The following is a 22657-nucleotide window of genomic DNA, read 5'->3' as shown; positions in this document are numbered from 1 at the left end:
GCCCCATATAAGTGGACCCTGGCAGTTAAAACTTGTGCTGTTCAAGGGTCAACTCCACAGGTTTGCTAAGTGATGGATTTAAGATGCAAATACAAACTTTAGCCCACATTACTGGCTTTACTGATGTAGGTGTTTATGCCCTCATCATGTTCCAAATGGAATTATGGCAACTAAAAAACATGCATAAAATATCATAAAGATAAACTGACAGTAAATAAGAAGAAAAGTTGCAACGGGGTAAGTGAATAAGATGGGGCCGATAAGCATGGATCTGACTACTTCATCTTCACTCTGTAAGATTTAAAAAGTACACATTATCTTTCTAATGAAGAACCATGTCATTTAATTTGTTGCAAATTTCTTTTCTGAAAGTATTCAGAATAAAAAACCGGATTTTGCCTAATGAAGAGTCTGGGAACTTGAAATCTATGTTTTGGCTCAAGAAAACCTTTTTAGTTCCAGAAATCATTGTTTACGATAACAACAGGTGAGGAGAAGACAGTGCAGTCTCTAGACTCAAGATCAGTAAACTCTCGGTGAGGCAGAGAACAAGTATCTTCACAGACTGACCTAAGCTGGAGGCAGTTGACAGTAATAAGTAAAAGTGTGCCTGAGAGATGTATTATGGAACCAAATGAACAGAAACCACAGGACATCTGTATTTAAAACAAACAAAAACAATAGGAAGCATAAGCATCAACCACTCTATCTCAGACACCCCGAGAGTTCACTTACCTATCGCTTGAGCTAACGCTATGACAACTTCCTGGCAAGTTGTGACTTCGGTGACCCCACAAACAATCCTCTGAACTCCGTCCACCCATACTTTAAGTTCCATGGTTACCCAGCCAGTCACCAGAGGGCCCTGAGACTGGTCATCAAGGCGTCAGGTCATGTCTCTGGCCACGAAAACACGGAAAAGGCAGAGTCTGTGTAGTCAGCTAAAAAGAGGAAAAAACATTTTTAATAAAACAAATCTTACCATTTCTCCTAGTAAGTAAATGTTACCAAAACAAATTTTAATATATCATAGTCCTACTACCATTAATGACCATGGGCTTACTTATTCACAGAACTGAACTTAGAAGTGTGACTACAACCATGGCCACCAATCATGACACCTCATGGTACTATTTCCACAATTAGAATATTATTCATAAAGTCACTCTCCATTGACCAAAGAAATCTTATTTACTTGACCAAGCCCTATTGCTCAACATACAAACTAATTTATTACAAAAATTACTTCATTAGGATAATTTGAGGTTAAAAAAAAGAAAAGATTTTTTGTCATTTTAGGAATCAAAAACAATCGAACCAGTTTCCGCAGCCTTGTCAGCATCTGTTTGTTCCCTGTGCCCCTTGCCTCACACTCTTGGCCAAGGGACCGAGAGTGTTGTCTACACCACTGAAACTTCAACACTAAGTGCAGCATAAGGCATAGGTGTGCAGAAAATATTAGCTGAAGGATATTAATTCTTTCGTTGGCTAACAACTTCCCCATCTATGATCTGCTTGTCCTCTACCCATTTATTTAACTGGAGGAGTTTGATAATTGTCTTAAACTTTTTTTTTTAAAACATCTTTATTGGAGTATAATTGCTTTACAATGGTGTGTTAGTTTCTGCTTTATAACAAAGTGAATCAGTTATACATATACATATGTCTCCATATATCTTCCCTCTTGTGTCTCCCTCCCTCTCACCTTCCCTATCCCACCCCTCTAGATGGTCACAAAGCACCGAGCTGATCTCCCTGTGCTATGCAGCTGCTTCCCACTAGCTATCTATTTTACATTTGGTAGTGTATATATGTCCATGCCACTCTCTCACTTTGTCTCAGCTTACCCTTTCCCCTCCCCATATCGTCAAGTCCATTCTCTAGTAGGTCTGCGTCTTTATTCCCATCTTGCCCCTAGGCCCTTCATGACCATTTTTTTTTTTTTAGATTCCATATATGTGTTAGCATACAGTATTTGTTTTTCTCTTTCTGACTTACTTCACTCTGTATGACAGACTCTAGGTCCATCCACCTCACTACAAATAACCAGTTTCGTTTCTGTTTATGGCTAAGCAATATTCCATTGTATATATGTGCCACATCTTCTTTATCCATTCATCTGTCGATGGACACCTAGGTTGCTTCCATCTCCTGGCTATTGTAATAAGAGCTGCAATGAACATTTTGGTACGTGACTCTTTGAATTATGGTTTTCTCAGGGTATATGCCCAGTAAAGGGACTGCTGGGTCCTACGGTAGTTCTATTTTTAGTTTTTGAAGGAACCTCCATACTTACTGTTCCCCATAGTGACTGTATCAATTTACATGCCCACCAATAGTGCAAGAGGGTTCCCTTTATTCCACACCTCCTCCAGCATTTATTTTTGTAGATTTTTTGATGATGGCCATTCTGACTGGTGTGAGATGATATCTCATTGTAGTTTTGTGCTTTTTTTGCGATACACAGGCCTCTCACTGTTGTGGCCTCTCCCGTTGCGGAGCACAGGCTCCAGACGCGCAGGCTCAGCGGCCATGGCTCACGGGCCTAGCCGCTCCATGGCATGTGGGATCTTCCTGGACCGGGGCATGAACCTGTGTCCCCTGCATCGGCAGGCGGACTCTCAACCACTGCGCCACCAGGGAAGCCCCCTCATTGTAGTTTTGATTTGCATTCCTCTAATGGTTAATGATGTTGAGCATTCTTTCATGTATCTGTAGGCAATCTGTATATCTTCTTTGGAGAAATGTCTATTTAGGTCTTCTGCCCATTTTTGGATTGCGTTTTTTGTTCTTTTGATATTGAGCTGCATGAGCTGCTTGTAAATTTTGGAGATTAATCCTTTGTCAGTTGCTTCCTTTGCAAATATTTTCTCCCATTCTGAGGGGTGTCGTTTTGTCTTGCTTATGGTTTCCTTTGCTGTAGAAAAGCTTTTAAGTTTCATTAGGTCCCATTTTTTTACTTTTGTTTTTATTTCCATTTCTCTAGGAGATATGTCAAAAAGGATCTTGCTGTGATTTATGTCACAGAGGGTTCTGCCCATGTTTGCCTCTAAGAGTTTTATAGTGTTTGGCCTTACATTTAGGTCTTTAATCCATTTTGAGTTTATTTTTGTGTATGATGTTAGGGAGTGTTCGAATTTCATTCTTTTACATGTAGCTGTCCAGTTTTCCCAGCACCACTTATTGAAGAGGCTGTCTTTTCTCCATTGTGTATTCTTGCCTCCTTTATCAAAGATAAGGTGACCATATGTGCGTGGATTTATCTCTGGGCTTTCTATCCTGTTCCATTGATCTATCTTTCTGTTTTTGTGCCAGTACCATACTGTCTTGATTACTATAGCTTTGTAGTATAGTCTGAAGTCAGGGAGCCTGATTCCTCCAGCTCCGTTTTTCATTCTCAAGATTGCTTTGGCTATTTGGGGTCTTTTGTGTTTCCATACAAATTGTGAAATTTTTTGTTCTAGTTCTGTGAAAAATACCAATGGTAGTTTGATACGGATTGCATTGAATCTGTAGATTGCTTTGGGTAGTAGAGTCATTTTCGCAGTGTTGATTCTTCCAATCCAAGAACATGGTATATCTCTCCATCTATTTGTATCATCTTTAATTTCTTTCATCAGTGTCTTATAATTTTCTGCATACAGGTCTTTTGTCTCCTTAGGTAGGTTTATTCCTACCTTTTATTCTTTTTGTTGCAGTGGTAAATGGGAGTGTTTTCTTAATTTCACTATCAGATTTTTCATCATTAGTGTATAGGAATGCAAGGGATTTCTGTGCATTAATTTTGTATCCTGAAACTTTACTGAATTCATTGATCAGCTCTAGTAGTTTTCGGGTAGCATCTTTAGGATTCTCTATGTATAGTATCATGTCATCTGCAAATAGTGACAGCTTTACTTCTTCTTTTCCGATTTGGATTCCTTTTATTTCTTTTTCTTCTCTGGCTGCTGTGGTAAAACTTCTAAAACTCTGTTGAATAATAGTGGTGAGAGAGGGCAACCTTGTCTCGTTCTTGATCTTAGTGGAAATGGTTTCACTTTTCACCATTGAGGACAATGTTGGCTGTGGGTTTGTCATATATGGCCTTTCTTATGTTGAGGTAAATTCCCTCTATGCCTACTTTCTGGAGGGTTTTTTATCATAAATGGGTGTTGAATTTTGTCAAAAGGTTTCTCTACATCTATTGAGATGATCATATGGTTTTTCTCCTTTGGTTTGTTGATATGGTGTATCACATTGATTGATTTGCGTATACTGAAGAATCCTTGCATTCCTGGGATAAACCCCACTTGATCATGGTGTATGATCCTTTTAATGTGCTCTTGGATCCTGTTTGCTAGTATTTTGTTGAGAATTTTTGCATCTATGTTCATCAGTGATATTGGCCTGTAGTTTTCTTTCTTTGTGACATCTTTGTCTGGTTTTGGTATCAGGGTGATGGTGGCCTCGTAGAATGAGTGTGGGAGTGTTCCTCCCTCTGCTATATTTTGGAAGAGTTTGAGAAGGATATGTGTTAGCTGTTCTCTAAATGTTTGATAGAATTTGCCTGTGAAGCCATCTGGTCCTGGGCTTTTGTTTGTTGGAAGATTTTTAATCACAGTCTCAATTTCAATGCTTGTGATTGGTCTGTTCATATTTTCTATTTCTTCCTGGTTCAGTCTCGGAAGGTTTGCATTTCTAAGCATTTGTCGATTTCTTTCAGGTTGTCCATTTTATTGGCATAGAGTTGCTTGTAGTAATCTCTCATGATCCTTTGTATTTCTGCAGTGTCAGTTGTTACTTCTCCTTTTTCATTTCTAATTATATTGATTTGAGTCTTTTCTCTTTTTTTCTTGATGAGTCTGGCTAATGGTTTATCAATTTTGTTTATCTTCTCAAAGAACCAGCTTTTGGTTTTACTGATCTTTGCTATCGTTTCCTTCATTTCTTTTTCATTTCTTCCTGATCTGATCTTTATGATTTGTTTCCTTCTGCTAACTTTGGGGTTTTTTTTGTTATTCTTTCTCTAATTACTTTAGGTATAAGGTTAGGTTGTTGATTTGAGATGTTTCCTGTTTCTTAAGGTAGGATTGTATTGCTATAAACTTCCCTCTTAGAACTGCTTTTGCTGCATCCTATAGGTTTTGGGTTGTTGTGTCTTCATTGTCATTTGTTTCTAGGTATTTTTTGATTTCTTCTTTGATTTCTTCAGTGATCTCTTGGTTATTAAGTAGTGTATTGTTTAGCCTATATATGTTTGCATTTTTTACAGATTTTTTTCCTGTAATTGATATCTAGTCTCACAGCATTGTGGTCGGAAAAGATACTTGATACGATTTCAATTTTCTTAAATTCACCAAGGCTTGATTTGTGACCCAAGATATGATCTATCCTGGAGAATGTTCCATGAACACTTGAGAAGAAAGTGTATTCTGTTGTTTTTGGATGGAATGTCCTATAAATATCCATTAAGTCCATCTTGTTTAATGTATCATTTAAAGCTTGTGTTTCCTTATTTATTTTCATTTTGGATGATCTGTCCATTGGTGAAAGTGGGGTATTAAAGTCCCCTACTATGATTGTTTTACTGTCTATTTCCCCTTTTATGGCTGTTGGTATTTGCCTTATGTATTGAGGTGCTCCTATGTGGGGTACATAAATATTTACAATTGTTATATCTTCTTCGTGGATTGATCCCTTGATCATATGTAGTGTCCTTCTTTGTCTCTTGTAATAGTCTTTGTTTTAAAGTCTATTTTGTCTGATATGAGAATTGCTACTCCAGCTTTCTTCTGATTTCCATTTGCATGGAATATCTTTTTCCATCCCCTCACTTTCAGTCTGTATGTGTCCCTAGGTCTGAAGTGGTCTCTTGTAGACAGCATATATATGGGTCTTGTTTTTGTATCTATTCAGCCAGTCTATGTCTTTTGGTGGGAGCATTTTCATCCATTTACATTTAAGGTAATTATTGGTATGTATGTTCCTATTACCATTTTCTTAATTGTTTGGGTTCGTTATTGTAGGTCTTTTCCTTCTCTTGTGTTTCCTTCCTAGAGAAGTTCCTTTAGCATTTGTTGTAAAGCTGGTTTGGTGGTGCTGAATTCTCTTAGCTTTTGCTTGTCTGTAAAGGTTTTAATTTCTCCATCAAATCTGAATGAGATCCTTGCTGGGTAGAGTAATCTTGGTTGTAGATTTTTCTCCTTCATTACTTTAAATATGTCCTTCCAGTCCCTTCTGGCTTGCAGAGTTTCTGCTGAAGGATCAGCTGTTAACCTTATAGGGATTCCCTTGTGTGTTATTTTTCCCTTGTTGCTTTTAATACTTTTTCTTTGTATTTAATTTTTGATAGTTTGATTAATATGTGTCTTGGCGTGTTTCTCCTTGGATTTATCCTATATGGGACTCTCTTTGCTTCCTGAACTGGTTTAACTATTTCCTTTCCCATATTAGGGAAGTTTTCAACTATAATCTCTTCAAATATTTTCTCAGTCCCTTTCTTTTTCTCTTCTTCTTCCAGGACACCTATAATTCGAATGTTGGTGTGTTTAATGTTGTCCCAGAGGTCTCTGAGACTGTCCTCAATTCTTTTCATTGTTCTTTCTTTCTTCTGCTCTGCAGTAGTTATTTCCACTATTTTATCTTCCAGGTCACTTATCCGTTTTTCTGCCTCAGTCATTCTGCAATTGATCCCTTGTAGAGAATTTTTAATTTCATTTATTGTGTTGTTCATCACTGTTTGTTTGCTCTTTAGTTCTTCTAGGTCCTTGTTAAACGTTTCTTGTAGTTTCTCCATTGTGTTTCCAAGATTTGGATCATCTTTACTATCATTATTCTGAATTCTTTTTCAGGTAGACTGCCTATTTCCTCTTCATTTGTTAGGTCTGGTGGGTTTTTGCCTTGCTCCATCATCTGCTGTGTGTTTCTCTGTCTTCCCATTCATCTTACTTTATGGTGTCTGGGGTCTCCTTTTCGCAGGAGGAGGTTACCGTTGCAGGTTCGTAGTTCCCATTGTTTTTGGTGTCTGTCCCCAGTGGCTAAGGTTGATTCAGTGGGTTGGGTAGGCTTCCTGTGGAGGGGACTAATGCCTGTGCTCTGGTGGATGAGGCTGGATCTTGTCTTTCTGGTGGGCAGGTCCACGTCTGGTGGTGTGTTTTGGGGTGTCTGTGGCCTTATTATGATTTTAGGCAGCCTCTCTGCTAATGGATGGGGTTGTGTTCCTGTCTTGCTTGTTGTTTGGCATAGGGTGTCCAGCACTGCAAATACTCATTTTCTAACTGTCTTCAATTTAAGAATTATTCTAATAATGTAAACTTTTTTTTAACTTGCTGTGTTTCCCCAGTGTTTAATATTTTTTTTAGCTGCATTATAGGTGAAGCAGAAAATTCTGCATTCTCATATGGTCAAACAATATGTCTTGATTTTTTTCTATTGATTAGAATGTTATTATTAGCCTACTAAAAATCAATTACACACAATTCTTTTTTCTGTGGGTTTTTAAAATCTCAACACTTCCTGTGTTAATAAATCTTTAATCAATCTATGATTTGTTTGCCCATTGTCCTGTGATCTTCCTATTTCTTTGCTGTTTTTAAAAAAGAATGTTAAAAGTTTATGAGATGTAATAAACATTGATTTAATTAAAGAAAACATTTAAATTTAATGGTTTACAATGGCACGGCCATTTCAGGATTAATTGATCATTTAAAAACTTATTTAAAAAACAATACGAACTTTTCCTATAAAATAGTATTTACTACAAATAGTAACTTAGTCCTTTTATATTCTGTTAAAGGACCTAAGACAGTTTGAAGGTACCTGGTCACCTGGGTAGATGAGTCAGAACACATGTGAGATGAATGAGAATAAACCTAATTACTTTTTCTAGGGATGGTACAAAAACACTTTTTGTTGGGACTTCCCTGATGGCCCAGTGGTAAAGAATCTACCTTGCAATGCAGGGGACGCAGGTTCGATCCCTGGTTGGGGAACTAAGATCCCGCATGCTGTGGGGCAACTAAGCCCACGTGCCACAACTACTGAGCCCGCGCGCCTCAACTAGAGAGCCTGCATGCTGCAAACTACAGAGCCCACACACTCTGGAACCCACGCATCACAGCTAGAGAGAAGCTCCAACGCCACAACGAAAGACCCCACGTGCCGCAACTAAGACCTGACGCAGCCAAAAATAAAACAAATAAATAATAAATAAGTCTTAAAAGAAACCTTTTTGTCACACTGTAATTTCCCAGAGTGCCGCTTCAGCTCTCTCTGCTTCCACTGCAGCGCCAAGGTGGCTTCACTTAACCCCCTTTATGCCCAGAGGAAGGACCACCTGCCCCCAGCAAGCTGATTCCCAAACTGTGTTCCTCAGTTAGGAAATCTGTAAGATGTTAAATTTCTGGGGAAAAAGGGCTCCAAGGCCGAGGAAATGTAAGAAATACAGTAAACAAAGTTTAAAAAGTTCCTTTACTGCTAGGTTCTTTGAGCATTATATAGGCTGGTGTGCACTCCAAGTGTCAAATAAGAGGTTTATGTGCTACTGTCCCTAATCCATTTAGAGAACATTTAAGGAAAGGAAACATAAGAGTTCTGACTTAAAATAAGATTTGTTTCCTTCTCTGCTAGGCACTCTATTTACTAGAAATAGAATATGTATTATTCTTCCTTGGGATAAGTTAAGATGAAAAAACGGTCAAACATTAATATATTGTGTTAAATTAATATATTAAAATTAAATTATTTTATTAAAAGGAAAAACAGCTGAATTTTTAAAGCTGAATTAAAATTTATTTAATACATAGTCCCTTATGTTTCATTAAAAGATTAAACTTGGACCTTTCAACTTAAAAGCTTTTGCACAGCAAAGGAAACGACTGACAAAACAAAGACAACTTACTGAATGGGAGAAAATATTTGCAAATGATATGACATAAAGGATTAATATCCGACATAAAGGATTAATATCCAACATATATAAATAGCTCATACAACTCAACATCAAAAAAACAAACCACCCAATTAAAAAATGGGCAGAAGAACTGAACAGACATTCTTCCAAAGAGGAAATGCAGATGGCCAACAGGCCCATGAAAAGATGCTCAACATCACTAATCATCAGAGAAATGCAAATCAAAACCACAGTGAGATATCCCCTCACACCTGTCAGAATGGCTATCATCAAAAGGAACACAAGTAACAAACTGTTGGCGAGGACGTGGAGAAAAGGGAACCCTCCTACACTGTTAGTAGGAACGTAAACTGGTGCAGCCGCTGTGGAAAACCGTATGGAGGTTTCTCAAAAAAACTAAAAATAGAACTACCATATGACCCAGCAATTCCACTTCCGGGTATACATCCAAAAAAACCAAAAACGCTAATTCGAAAAGATACATGCACCCCAATATTCATAGCAGCATTATTTACAACAGCCAAGATATGGAAGCAACCTAAGTGTCTATCAACAGATAATGGATAAAGAAGATGTGGTATACATATCCAGTGGACTACTACCCAGCCATAAAAAATGACGAACGTCTTGCATTTGCAGCAACATGGATGGACTTGGAGGGTATTGTGCTAAGTGAAATAAGTCAGAGAAAGACAAATACTATATGATATCACTTATATGTGGAATCTAAAAAATACAATAAACGAGTGAATATAACAAAAAAGGAGAATCACAGATACAGAAAACAAACTAGTGGTTACCAGTAGCTGGGGGGCAATATGGGAATAGGGGAGTGGTCAGTACAAACTATGGAGTGTAAGATAGGCTCAAGGATGTGTTGTACAACACGGGGAATATAGCCAATATTTTGTAATAACTGTGGATGGAAAGTAACCTTTAAAATTGTACAAAAATTTTAAAAATTAAAATAAAAAAGTAAAGAGCATTATTTTAAAAAAGATATTAAACTTGGGAAACCTAACACAAAAGACATCAGATCTCATTAAAAGTTCTCCCCATCCCCCAAGAAACCTATATTATTTCAAAGAAACTTATGAGGCTCATTATTAAGTTCCATTAAGGTTTTAGTATACCATCACATTTTTTTTTTCTTTTTTGCGGTACGCGGGCCTCTCACTGTTGTGGCCTCTCCCGTTGTGGAGCACAGGCTCCGGACGCGCAGGCTCAGCGGCCATGGCTCACGGGCCCTGCTGCTCCGCGGCATGTGGGATCTTCCCGGAGCGGGGCACGAACCCGTGTCCCCTGCATCGGCAGGTGGACTCAACCACTGGGCCACCAGGGAAGCCCCTATTAACTTTTTAATGTTTAAATATTACTGATGTAAGGAAAAAAATGTCTATGGGTACCTGCTGCCTGCCTGTAGAAATGGGAAAGGAACTGAAGATGAAAAACAACCTGGAGAGTGTGACAGGATGAAGCACAACGTGAGAGGAGAAGAGAGAGAGTGAAAACACATTAGGAAAAAAAGAGGCAATGAGAAACCAGAATTTGGCAGATACAGGTAACGGTTTTTGGAAAACTGCCTCAGACGCCAGGCATAGGTTACCTGCCCCTGAACTGCAATGTTCAGGTTATGCATGTTTGACACTCTTGTTCTGTATTTTGGAAACGCAGTTAAAAGTAAGTTGCTTTAATCAAGACCATTATTTTGCTATAATGCAGTTCTGCAAATGGTGTCACGGAAATCGGCTGTTACAAAAAGGTACACAATGTCAAAAGCGGTGCTAAGGAAGATGACCTTAGTAATAAAAATAAGAGCCTCCCAAAATGAATTCTTGAGAACAGCAGTCCTGAGAGATGTACCATGGGGAAATAAGGTTCCCCAGTCCAACGATTTTGAGAAACATTTCGTAACATGTCATCTCTGGGAGACAATGCGCAGCAAGATAAAGGTTCTGATACCCCAGGGTAGAGAAACTGGTCAGACTCTGTTAAACTTACTCAGTGACTTAGCATGGCGGGTGGGGAGTGGAAGGGGGAACAATGCCTATAAAATATATTTTACACTATAGGATGCAAACGTCTAACTTTTAGAAAATTTGCCTATATGTAAAAATAAGATTTCTACCAGCCCTTTAATGTAATTTGAGGCACTGAGAAGCAGTGATGGATACACTGTTTAAAGTTTTACTTGCAGGAACAATACAGAACAAGTGAGAATATTTAATAGAACCCTAGCTTTCTCTTTTGCTTATACAAAAAGTCTTCATTGCCAGGATGAAGCCATCCCTTCTAAAAATGGGTTTTATATTTTTCTTTTCAGGGACCTGTCTAAATCATAGGATTTTTCTTTAATAGTATGTTTTTAGAAGTTCTCAAAGCTAAGCAGTATGTGCATTATTAACTATTAAATCTAATAAACCCATGCTCTTTCCTCTATCACTCATCATCCTCAGATCACAGCATTCAAACACATGCAACGATCTAACATTTCCCAAATATTACATGTGCACATGACCACTCCAAAACCATGGTGAGGAGTGGCATGAGCACCGACCATCTGCCAAGCACAGTGTATCGTGTCTCATTTATTCCTCACAGCACAATTCAGTGAGTTAGGGATCACTGGCCTCATTTTAAAGGTGAGAAAAGTGAGTCTCAGAGAGCTTAAATAAGTAACTCTCCCAAGGTCTCGAACCTTGTAACGTGGGGGCATATATTCAAAACTGGGGTGAATAAAGAAACTAAGGAATGAGTAAGGCAGGCTTCTCCAAAAGGATTCATTGTACCTAAATAAGTGTTCTTAAAATGTCCTAAATTATACTAAGAAAACTCATCTATCACCTCCTGGAAATTTATTTCTATTAATAAACAACAATCAGACAGTAGGTATAAACTTGCCATTCCAGGAGAAAGAGAAGAGGTAAAACAACTAAATCGTGCTAAGAAACTACAGTTTTAATTCAGAGAACCTATGATAAATAAATGCTCATGCCAGCAAAATGAGTGTCTCATGGTCAGATTCATTTTTCAGTGCCGACAAATTATTCCTCCAGTCTTGGAAAATTATGTCCACATTTATTTTACAGAGGCCTAAATAAAATATGTTTGCATATTTGTGTTAATTTTTAACTCTTGCCTTTAATATTAAGCAAAGCTTCTTAGAGATTTCCGGCATTTTCTTTAAGTTCACGCCATTAAAAACTACTTCCTGGAATAAGCCATTTTTTCCAAGGGACCATTGATTTAGTGGAGATAGCATTTACCAAGGTTCAAATCCTGAGTCTAGTACTTAAGATGCATAACTTTTCAAGTGGCATGTGTGAGAAATAGAATGCCTTTAAAAAAAATGTACCTAGTGCGGGGCTTGGCTCAAAGTGTAAATTCAATAAAAGTTTGTTCTGTGTACGGAAGTAAAAATTATAACTTCCAAAAATTAGAAACAACTTTTCCTGAAGGAAAAAAATCAATAGAAAAGCGACATTTTGGAAACATTATTTTTATTTTAGTAAGAGCACCTGAAAATAAAGACATTTTAGATTATGACACCGTGTACCTAAGAGCAGCCAACACTCTCCAAGTTTTTAAATGGAGATTAGAAATGATAATTGGGATTAGCACCCATATTAAAAAATCAATCGCATCTGGTATAAACATGATACAAATCAAGTTAAAGTTATTGATATGAAAATATTGATCCTTCTACTAAGAACCATCTTTTTTTGTTTGTTTGTTTTTGCGGTACGCGGGCCTCTCACTGTTATGGCCTCTCCCGTTGCGGAGCACAGGCTCCGGACGCGCAGGCTCAGTGGCCATGGCTCACGGGCCCAGCCGCTCCGCAGCATGTGGGATCTTCCCGGACCGGGGCACAAACCCGTGTCCCCTGCATCGGCAGGCGGATTCTCAACCACTGCGCCACCAGGGAAGCCCCAAAAATAAACTTTTAAAATAAATATAACTAGTAACTTTAGTTTTTTTATTTAGCATCAAATTTGGTGTTAGAAGAGCCATTATTTTCAGGTGAGTTTCTTATTCAAAGCTCATCTCCAGATAGCTTATGGACAATTGTATTTTTCTAAATCACATATAATGTTAAACCTATACTATGATTTTGAAATGGAGACTTCTTCCATACCCAGAGGTGCAAACTAACAGGTCACAGAGCAGTATCAAAAACCTTTTGGGAGTACAGTACTTCGTCAGGACAGTACTTATTTCTGAACTAACAATCTGAGTAAATTTTGACCTGCCAATTAAAGCTCTGAGCAGAAATACAGGATTTCTATGTAATAATTATAACTTAAGAAAAAGCAAAATCTTTACATTTATCCATTTTAGAGAATAGAGAGATATATTTCCAGTAACCAAAGCTAATCTCAAAAGCAAGTTCTTATTCGAAATAATTCCTTTTACTAATCTAATACTAACTGACACCACCAAAAAGTCATTTATTCCCTAGTCCCTTCAAAATGGTTACCATTTGTAAAATCATTCTGATACCCCATGGAAATACAAGGACGTATTTATTAGACTGAATTCTTCTTTGAGTTCTGGCTGACAGAACACTGATAGAGGAAGTGTTTTGCTTGGGAATTTAACCTGGAAATTCATACCTTGAAAAGGGTCACAGGAGAACAAGGCATGGAGAGGCCGGGGAGGGTGGCATGAGACTATGGCCACTCGGTGGGTCTGAAGGGATGTCATAAAAGTGATGGAAATGAACCAAGACCAATACATAAAAATGAACAATTCCGTCTAGGTCAGGGCCTCCAAAAGCCCCTACAGCCCTCACTGTAAGCCAGTTCATGATGGTCAAAATCTCTCTAGTGGTAGCAACCCTGAGTCAGCTTTAACTGGAATGCCACCACTCCACGCGAATGCTACTAACCATAACATGTGCATCTTTCTTACTTTTTTCTGCTATTCCAGCCTCGCAGTATTCTTCTTTCCAAGTCACAAGCCTACCAAAATCACTCAAAAACAATTTGGCTCTATGTGGTGAAAGTTCAAAGGAAGCTGCGGATTCCTTACACCTAAAGATGTCAAGGAGGGATGGTACTTTCTCCAGACAGATAAAGGTCACTCATTTCATAGAGTTCACTGACACCAAATGGATAAGATATCTTTCCTTTCGGAGCTAGCAACCTGCTGGCCAACAACTAGTATAATAATTTCACTGAACACAGAAGGCTGAGGTCTAGCCAAATTTTATCATTCGATCAAGGTCACGTGGATGGATGTTAGCCAATCTTAGGAATAATACTAATTTAGATTATTCTGAAAACTGAAATTAAATGATTAAACTTAATTAAGTGTCCAGTACAGAAGATGTTGAGGGAGTTGCTCTTGTAAAGAACTCTAATGAAAACAGAACATAAAATGGGGGTTGCCACTGACATAGGAACATTGCCATGAAAAAACTCTGTGTTGCTTGTTCTTGCTAATTTTCTTAAATGTTCATGGAAGGTGGACCTTACAACTTGATTTTATTGGTATAAAATCTAAGTAAAAGATACAAAAATAATGTACCATTGGGTTGCATTTCTTGCTGCAGTATTATTTTTAAAAAGGAACATAAAAAGCCATCTGTTTTGCAATTACATCTTCTGTTGGTGTCCCAGTCTACCTTGCGGCCCTTTAGAGAAAGCTGGAGGCATGTGTGCAGTGCCAAAGTTCTGTGATGGTTTAACTCCCGTTGAGCTCCCAGGACTGGGAAAGATATCACACTCTCCAAGTCTTAATGTGAAAAAACCCTGATTCTGGCATCAATTAAATCATGCTTTTTACTACGTATGCGATTTCATGGCTCTCTTTCATTGGAAAACTGGCAGTGAGCAATAATGTTATAATGTATTTTTACTAAAAAAAATTACTGAAAACTTGGTGACATTTTAAAAGACAGATGTAAGTACAAATAGATTTGTGTTATTGCTCCGAGAGCAGATATACTTTGGTACCTTGATTGTAAACCAAACCCTTCAAATGAAAACATGTTTTTGTTACTTAATCTAGCAACAATAAAAAACAGCTAACACGTACTGAATTCTACTATGTGACAGATGCAAAGTTAACTGTATATCTATATATTTATATGTATTTTATATATTATAATATACGTGTGTGTATAAAATTTGATTGAATCCTTCTGATACTCATCTATAGCTCTGTGTGACGTGAATTATCATGAAACAAGTGAGGAAACTGGGGTACAGAGGAATCAGTAACTCGGCCAGAGTCACTCAGCCAGCAAGTGATATTAAACTATGTTCAAAACTTTATAGCCTCCTTCAGGTATAAGGAATCTATTTCCTTAATTTAGTATTTATGACATTCTACAATGAAACCCACTGTTTTACTTAACAGAAGATAAAAATAAATGTCTTTTTCATCTACAGACTTCTCACTCATAATATCATAAATATCAAGCCCATTAATTCTGACAAGCCCATTCTTACAGTTACAATGAATTAAGTTCACAAACTTTTCAACAAAACATTGTCTTGACTAATGACTATGAGGGTGACTTTAAATAGGCAAACTTTATATATCAAACATGTTCCTTTTCAGGTATATATTTCTAAGCTAAATTAGTATGTAAACATTTCAAAGCCAAAATAAAATACTTCGGGGAGGAAACAGTAATAAAATAAACATAAAATTAAGGAAAAAGTGAGCACTAGACTTTCTTTGACTGACTGTCAAAGTGGCTGCTAGACTATAAACCTTTCTACTAAATTCAGTTTTCAGAGTTAATTAACACAGTATAGAAAGGGTAACAGTTGGTCTTTCTTAAATACAAATTGGATCCCACACTCCTGCTCAGAACGCTCCAATGGCTCTCCACTCACTGCCATCAGGACCTGGCTGACAGTGAGGGGTTGTAGGGGCTGCTGGAGGCCTTGACTAGACTGAATTGTTCACTTCTGTGTGTCGGTCTTAGTTTGTTTCCATCACTTTTATGACACCCCTTTGTACCAACCAAGTGTCCACTGTCTCATGCCACCCACGGCTCCCTTTCTTTTCTGTACCTTCTTCTCCTGCGACCAGTTGATTAAAGTACTAAATGCTTTAAGAGTGTGGAAGGCAGAAATTATATTTGGCAAAATTAAACATGCATGATCCCTAAGAATCTTTGTTAAACTAGAACTATTTCAACTCACAGAACATTTCAAATGTATCCATTCAAACAATTTGAAAAGGTAGTTTTCCCTTATTCTTTAAGAGCCAAAAATAATCCTGCTTACTCTATATATTTCCTGAAGAAAATGTAAGTCAGTTATATAATGAAATCCCTAGATGATATGCAAAAATAGCTGCATCTTTTGGTGATATTTTAAAGTACAGGCATACCTCACAGATATTGTGGGTTTGGTTCCAGACCACTGCAATAAAGTAAATATCTCAATAAAGTGAGTCTCACCAATTTTTTTGGTTTCCCAGTGCATATAAAAGGTTTATTATATTGTAGTCTATTAAGTGTGTAATAGCATTATCTCCAAAAAAACAATGTACATACCTTACTTAAAAAATACTTTATTGCTAAAAAATCCTAACCACCATCTGAGCCTTCGGTGAGTCTAATCTTTTTGTAATAGCAAGATCAAAGATCACCGACCACCATAGCAAATATAATAATAATGTAAAAGTTTGAAATATTGCGAGAATTACCAAACTGTGACATAGAGACCCGAAGTGAGCAGATGTTGTTGGAAAAATGGTGGCAATAGACTTGCTCGATGCGGGGTTGCCACAAAACTTCCATTTGTAAAAAAACACAATATCTAGGAAGGGCAATAAAACGGGGTATGCCTGTAATAGGTATTTTCCATGTAGCGAAATTCTAATAGAGAGTTTAATTATTCCGTGTAATGAAACAAATAATGCTATTCCATAATGTTCCACACTTTATTCTTCACACTGTCTTTAGTTGCCACTCTCTTTAAAGAGACACTCTGTGCTGCTCTGCATTTAAGCTGGGGAAGTTTTGGGCTTCAAATAATCCAGGAAGTGTTGTGTTGCTATATGAGCATTCAATATTATTTGAAAAGATAGGTGCTAATTTTGAGACGTGCACTGTGAAATTTCAGGGCAAAAGACCTGATATTTACTGTAAACATCGTTAGTGATGCCGACTAAAGTGGTCCTCGACTTGACAATATTCTATTTAGAGAACTGGGCTTAGGCCTAGTCCCTGACCTTTACTGAAACTACAGTGTCCAGGTGAAGATGGCTGTGACCGGTCAGTCAGCAGTCAGATGCAACGAGGAAAGCTACACGTTTAACCTTGAGCACATGAATAAATAGAAATGGTTCAACTGTAGGGCGCAGCAACTAAAGCAATTGACTGTTTAAAATCCTAGTACACTTTCCAAGTTAAACTGCTTGTTTAAGGGGGAAAAGGGCCCTAGTTTTTTATGTTCAAATAAATGTATTTGCATTTCATTAGTATATCTGATTTCCACAATGTGTTTATATTTCATCAAGCCCTACATGTTCAGAGTAGAGAGCAAAGCTCAAGCACTAGCAGTTAACCTGGTGAAGGTCACTTGCAGAAGGATCACCCCATGGAACAAAATGGGTCCCAAAAATGTGGCCAAGGACTACTCCACCAGTCACTAAAACCCACCCCCTGCCTCAGTGACATGCAAAGTGGGAGGGAAGTAGCAGCAAGGTAATAAGTCACTACTTAGAAGGGAGCTGGGAACGGTACTGCAGTGGAGAAAAGTGGGTTTTTGAAGAAGCAGTTGAATTAAAGTATAACATACTACAGAAAAAGTCAGCAATTTTAAGTGTGATGAATTTTCACAAGGCAAACACACTTGTCTAATCACTTCCAAGATCAAGAAGAAGCCCCCTCCTAGTCCCGGCCCCTCCCTGAAAGGACCTCCATCATCACAGACTAGTTCTGCCTGGTTTGGGGTTTTGTATAAATGGACCGGATCGTATGAGGTGGGGCCTGGTTTCCTCGGTTGACAGTATGCTTGCTGAGCTGCATCCACGTTGCTGTTCATAGCAGGTACTTCATTCTTTCTCACTGCAGGAGGGATTCCCCATTGTACAAACACACCACAATTTATTCATCTATCTTCTGTTGATGGACAGCACGGTTGCTTCCAATTTGGGGCTCTTACAAACAACGCTGCATAGCTTGGGGTGGAGTTGCTCCAGTCTGCAGCTGCCTGCCAAATGATCCCTCCACCTTCCTCCTGTCTCTCCCCCTGCACATCCATTTTATACATTATTGCTACAGAAGATCTTTCTTTCTTTCTTTCTTTCTTTTTTTTTTTTGCGGTACGCGGGCCTCTCACTGTTGTGGCCTCTCCCGTTGCGGAGCACAGGCCCCGGACGTGCAGGCTCAGCGGCCATGGCTCACGGGCCCAGGTGCTCCGCGGCATGTGGGATCTTCCCGGAGCGGGGCACGAACCCGTGTCCCCTGCACCGGCAGGCGGATTCTCAACCACTGCGCCACCAGGGAAGCCCCAGAAGATCTTTCTTAAACACAAATTTGATTCCATACTCCTGCTTAGAGTCCTCTAATGGCTCGCCACTGCCCTCAGGGTACCGCCTCTTGATCATGTCGCAACTCTCCCAGCTCCCCTTCGCCCTTGTGCCAAGACATTTCAGTTCTTTGGATACATCATTCTCTCAAGTATCTTTGCCCTGCATATGCTGCTCTCCTTCCTTGGAAAATGCTTCTGATTCCTCATATCCTTCAAGCTCATTTTCATCTCCTTCCAGGCATCTTTCCCCAGTCTTTCGGCCCCTGTTCTGATCTGGAGGTGTCCACTCTTCCCTGTGCTTCCAAATCACTGTTTTGGTTTTACCGTGGCAACTCTCAAAGTGCTTATCTGCCTAACTCCTCTGATTCTCCTTCTACCTCCTTGAACACTTCAGCACAGTGACTGACACACAGTGGATGCAACATATGTGTTTGTTGTATAACACAGGTGCTAACTGCACAGCACAGAGACTACAGTTTACATTTTATTGGCGGAAAAAACACAGTTCTAGTGAGAAAGTGTAAGTGTGAACTGAGAGGTGATAAAATTGGCATTCAAGTATTTTAAGCCAAGTAAAGCCCTACAATATTGATTTAAACTCTGGAATAAAGGTTAAACCTTCCCATTAATGATGCTACTGTGAATATTAAACCACATTGTAAAATTCTTAAATATATCCCAAGGCAATACCTAGAGAAGGAATACTATTGTTTTAATCTACAATTTGTGACTTCTCAAATAAAACATTTAATTTAAATAATTTTAGGGATATTAATTTTTAAATACTCAGTGAAAGGAAATGTGCAAGTAAATCATACTTATGAAAGAGTAGACAGAAAAATGATTGCAAAAAATAACGTCTAATGTTCAGAAATGGGAAAAAAATCAGTGTAGTATAAAACTCTCCTGACACAGCTCTTTCTCAACACCTTATCACTTAAGCAAAGCTTTTCCCTCTCTAAAAACAAATTAATCAAAATAGGCCAAATGTCACCAGTCAAGAAGAAACACAAGCACCACCCTACAAACTAAGAGGGTTTTTAATAAAAAGAATGTAAGGAATCTAATGAAATCAAAACAAAGGAATTGATAAAAGTAAAGAGCGCAGACTTCTCAAGCCATTTTCAGATTCTGGTTTATAAATTACCTATCTGAATAACTTGTCTAAGATTATGAAGATAAATAAACCCATAGATAGACTGTATTAATATCCTCTCCTGTTTCATAGCCTGGGAATATACAGAGTGAACACAACATATGCTCTTTACCCAATTCTTCCTTCAAATATATTATTTGTTTTCTCAGTCAACGTGTTCTTAAATTGCTATGTTTAGCTTCTTTAGGTGAGAAGACAGATCCAACACATCAAAGTGTCAGAGAGGTGACATAAAGCTGTAAAACTCATATATACTCTAATTATGCCCTTAAATAGTATCTCTTTAGCATTACTGTACAGATTTATATCAGGTTGTCCTATGCTTCCATTTAAGTCTGATCTAGACTTGCAATTTAGTATTTTAATATATGTATCTGTGTATACACATATGCATGCATATATATGTATGTATATGTGTGTGTATCTATATTATATGTATATACCTATACACAAGCACCCACATACACACATACACACTCTCTCTCTCCTTAACTAGTTTAACCTAGAAATGAGGGTTCCCCCTTCTTTCTAACTGTTAATTTTGTGAACATACTGCAGGCTCATTAATTAATGAATTACCCAGTAGATAACTGTTCAAATTATACAATCATCCAATGTCAAAGCCAGGAGATTTATGCATTTCTGATTGCCTAAATGTCCACAAATCTACAATAATATGAATCTAACTGAGTTCCCAAAGAAGCAAAATAGTACAGACCTCTAAGGAACAAACTAAACAATGAAATACTCTGAAAGCCGTATGTATGAAAACGAATGCAAGAAAACTCATGGTTTGTGTTCAATGTGATGGATAACAATATATTCAGGAGAGAAGATAGATTAAGTAAGTTACAAAATTTTAGACTATGAAAAAAATCACACAGAATAAAACTATGTAAATCACGGTCTAAAAGATGAAATAAAATATCCATGTTAGTTCTCTATATTCAGTGCTCAGGAAACAATAAAAGTCAAAGTCCAATAAAGAGTCAGCAGTTACCTCATTAATAAAATGGGAATCAAGGATTCAACGCCTAAGGAATTTACTGCTCAAGAGGTGTGGGGGAGGGCATTAAGGAGGTTTCCACATTGTAACACAGGATAGATGTTTTCATGACCAAGAGGCATCTATAGCCAGTCAACTGAGGCACTAGTAGAAGCATAAACTTGGACTCCTTCTGAAAGTTTTCCCACTGCTCAAGCTTTACCTAGTAGTGGCAAAATGACGACGAAGTTGCTAATTTTGATTCAAATCCAAGGAACCCATCATTTGTGCTTAGCTACTGAACGAAAAATCTTACATTATGGAGAGAAACAATGTCTTAATTTCTTTTTTTTTAAATCAAGAATACCAATATGTTTAAAGTTATTATTCAACAATAACTAAAAAAGCAAAAACAATGAGACTCTTACCAAAAACAAAACAAAAAGGCCACTGTTTAAATGAATCCAATACTCAAATTTGTGGAGAGAATGATCAAAGTCAAGGAAATAAAATAACGATTTAATTTTAAATACACAACGTGATTCGCATGCTCTTTGTTAATCATGATACCACCAGGGTCAGACATTCAGTAACACGTGATTATATAGAAAAAACACAGACAACAAATACTTTTTATAGTTACTCATTAAATCTAGGCAAATCAGGTGCTTTCTCTAAATTAAGCCAGGTTATAATCTTTTATTTAAATAAATCCACTCAAGAACTAAATAACAAGTAGAAGAAAAAGTCACCCCTTCAACTCCCAGGTCACAGGCAGATTCCTTTGAAGGCTAAGAGCACTAACGTGAAAATCATACTATTACAAAAATCAGGGGAAGATGACACGGAAATCATCAATTACTAGTGCTGTTTACAGACCATGAAGTTTTCCACAACTGACCACAGTGTGAGAATCATTACAACCCCGAGATAACACTTTCTGTTTTTTATCCTGAAAAATTCAAATAGTGTTGATTAAGTGTTAGTTTATAAAATTAGGCAAGGCAGTTATCACTGTCATTTTGTTACACCCCTTCCTACCACCAAAGACAAAACAAAACAACAAAACAGCTGGCTAACTGATCTGCTCAAGGGTTAAGTTAAATAAGTAAAGAACTCAGGTCTCCAATCTTCAGTCCTCTACATCCAGCCCCAATAGGAATCTACCATACAACGCTAGCCACTCAGACCCCTATCATCTCCCCAGATTTATCACAAGGGAAGTATAAGCAGCAGATGAACAAAGAGGCCACTTTACACCTGCCTAAGAAAACCCAAGGAATGGAGACTGACCTATCTACTTAGCAAAACTAATTCTTCCAGAAATGCTGTGAAAGTCCCCTTCCTGACCCTTTGGAGCCTGATCCTGAGCGGTACGCTCAGCTTCGCGAGAGGAGGAGCCTCACAGGAACCCTCAGCCTTGGATCCTGTTTCCAGCTCAATCACGAGGAACACCCATGATGTCCCTTCCAGTCCTGTGATTCTAATGCCTCACACTGTGAGTGCCGTTAAAGTAGTTTTTAAAAGAAAACTCAAAAACAAACTTGAAGAATGTAAACATTTTCTAGGGGAAAAAAAAGTCTTACAATTATGTAGGAAGAATAAACATCTGTGAATGTTCCACAAGTCTCTAAGTAGGAGAGACTGACAGAGACCTGAGTGATAGGAAGGATTTGTCTTTGAAAACAAAGGAGTAATTTATCAGGCCAATAAATTCATTGTGAAGACACTAAAGTCAAATTAAATAAAACTAACAAGAGACAAAGCAATGTCCTAGTTTTGTGTGCTGGGAGCTGAGGCTTCACTGAGCACTAATTATATCTGGTTGGAAATGAAGCAAATTAAATATGTTCCCTTTTAAATGGTGGGTTTTTTTGTTTTTTTGGGTTTTTTTAAAAAAATCTTTTAAGGAACAAAGCATTTTGAAGTATTTTACCAAATTAACCTTGGGAATTAAAGAGTAGGTTATACTAGTAATTTTTTTTTCTGACATGCCCTGGGTAACAATGATCAAAGATGTATTTAAAAACCAAATATACAGTTCTATAGTTTTGGGCTTTCCAACAACATGCCCCAGAAGCTGGGGTTCTAAACACAAAGTATAAAAATACATAAGTAATTTATGC

At 37.8% G+C, this 22657-nt stretch overlaps 1 protein-coding gene across 4 annotated transcripts in view; it reads right to left on the bottom strand.

The window, feature by feature from the left end:
- RASSF8 (Ras association domain family member 8) overlaps nt 1-22657 on the bottom strand; it is a 129831-nt gene that overhangs the window by 17713 nt on the left and 89461 nt on the right. For all 4 annotated transcript variants that reach the window (XM_067695960.1, XM_067695959.1, XM_067695961.1 and 1 more), the window contains one exon: nt 736-941. In XM_067695960.1, the coding sequence (XP_067552061.1) occupies nt 736-838 (103 nt within the window). In that variant the 5' untranslated portion in view covers nt 839-941. The remainder of the gene's footprint in view (nt 1-735; nt 942-22657) is intronic.

The sequence above is a fragment of the Pseudorca crassidens genome, chromosome 11 (assembly GCF_039906515.1).
Source record: "Pseudorca crassidens isolate mPseCra1 chromosome 11, mPseCra1.hap1, whole genome shotgun sequence".
NCBI classification, from domain to species: domain Eukaryota; kingdom Metazoa; phylum Chordata; class Mammalia; order Artiodactyla; family Delphinidae; genus Pseudorca; species Pseudorca crassidens.
This window is presented reverse-complemented; position numbering and strand designations above follow the sequence as displayed.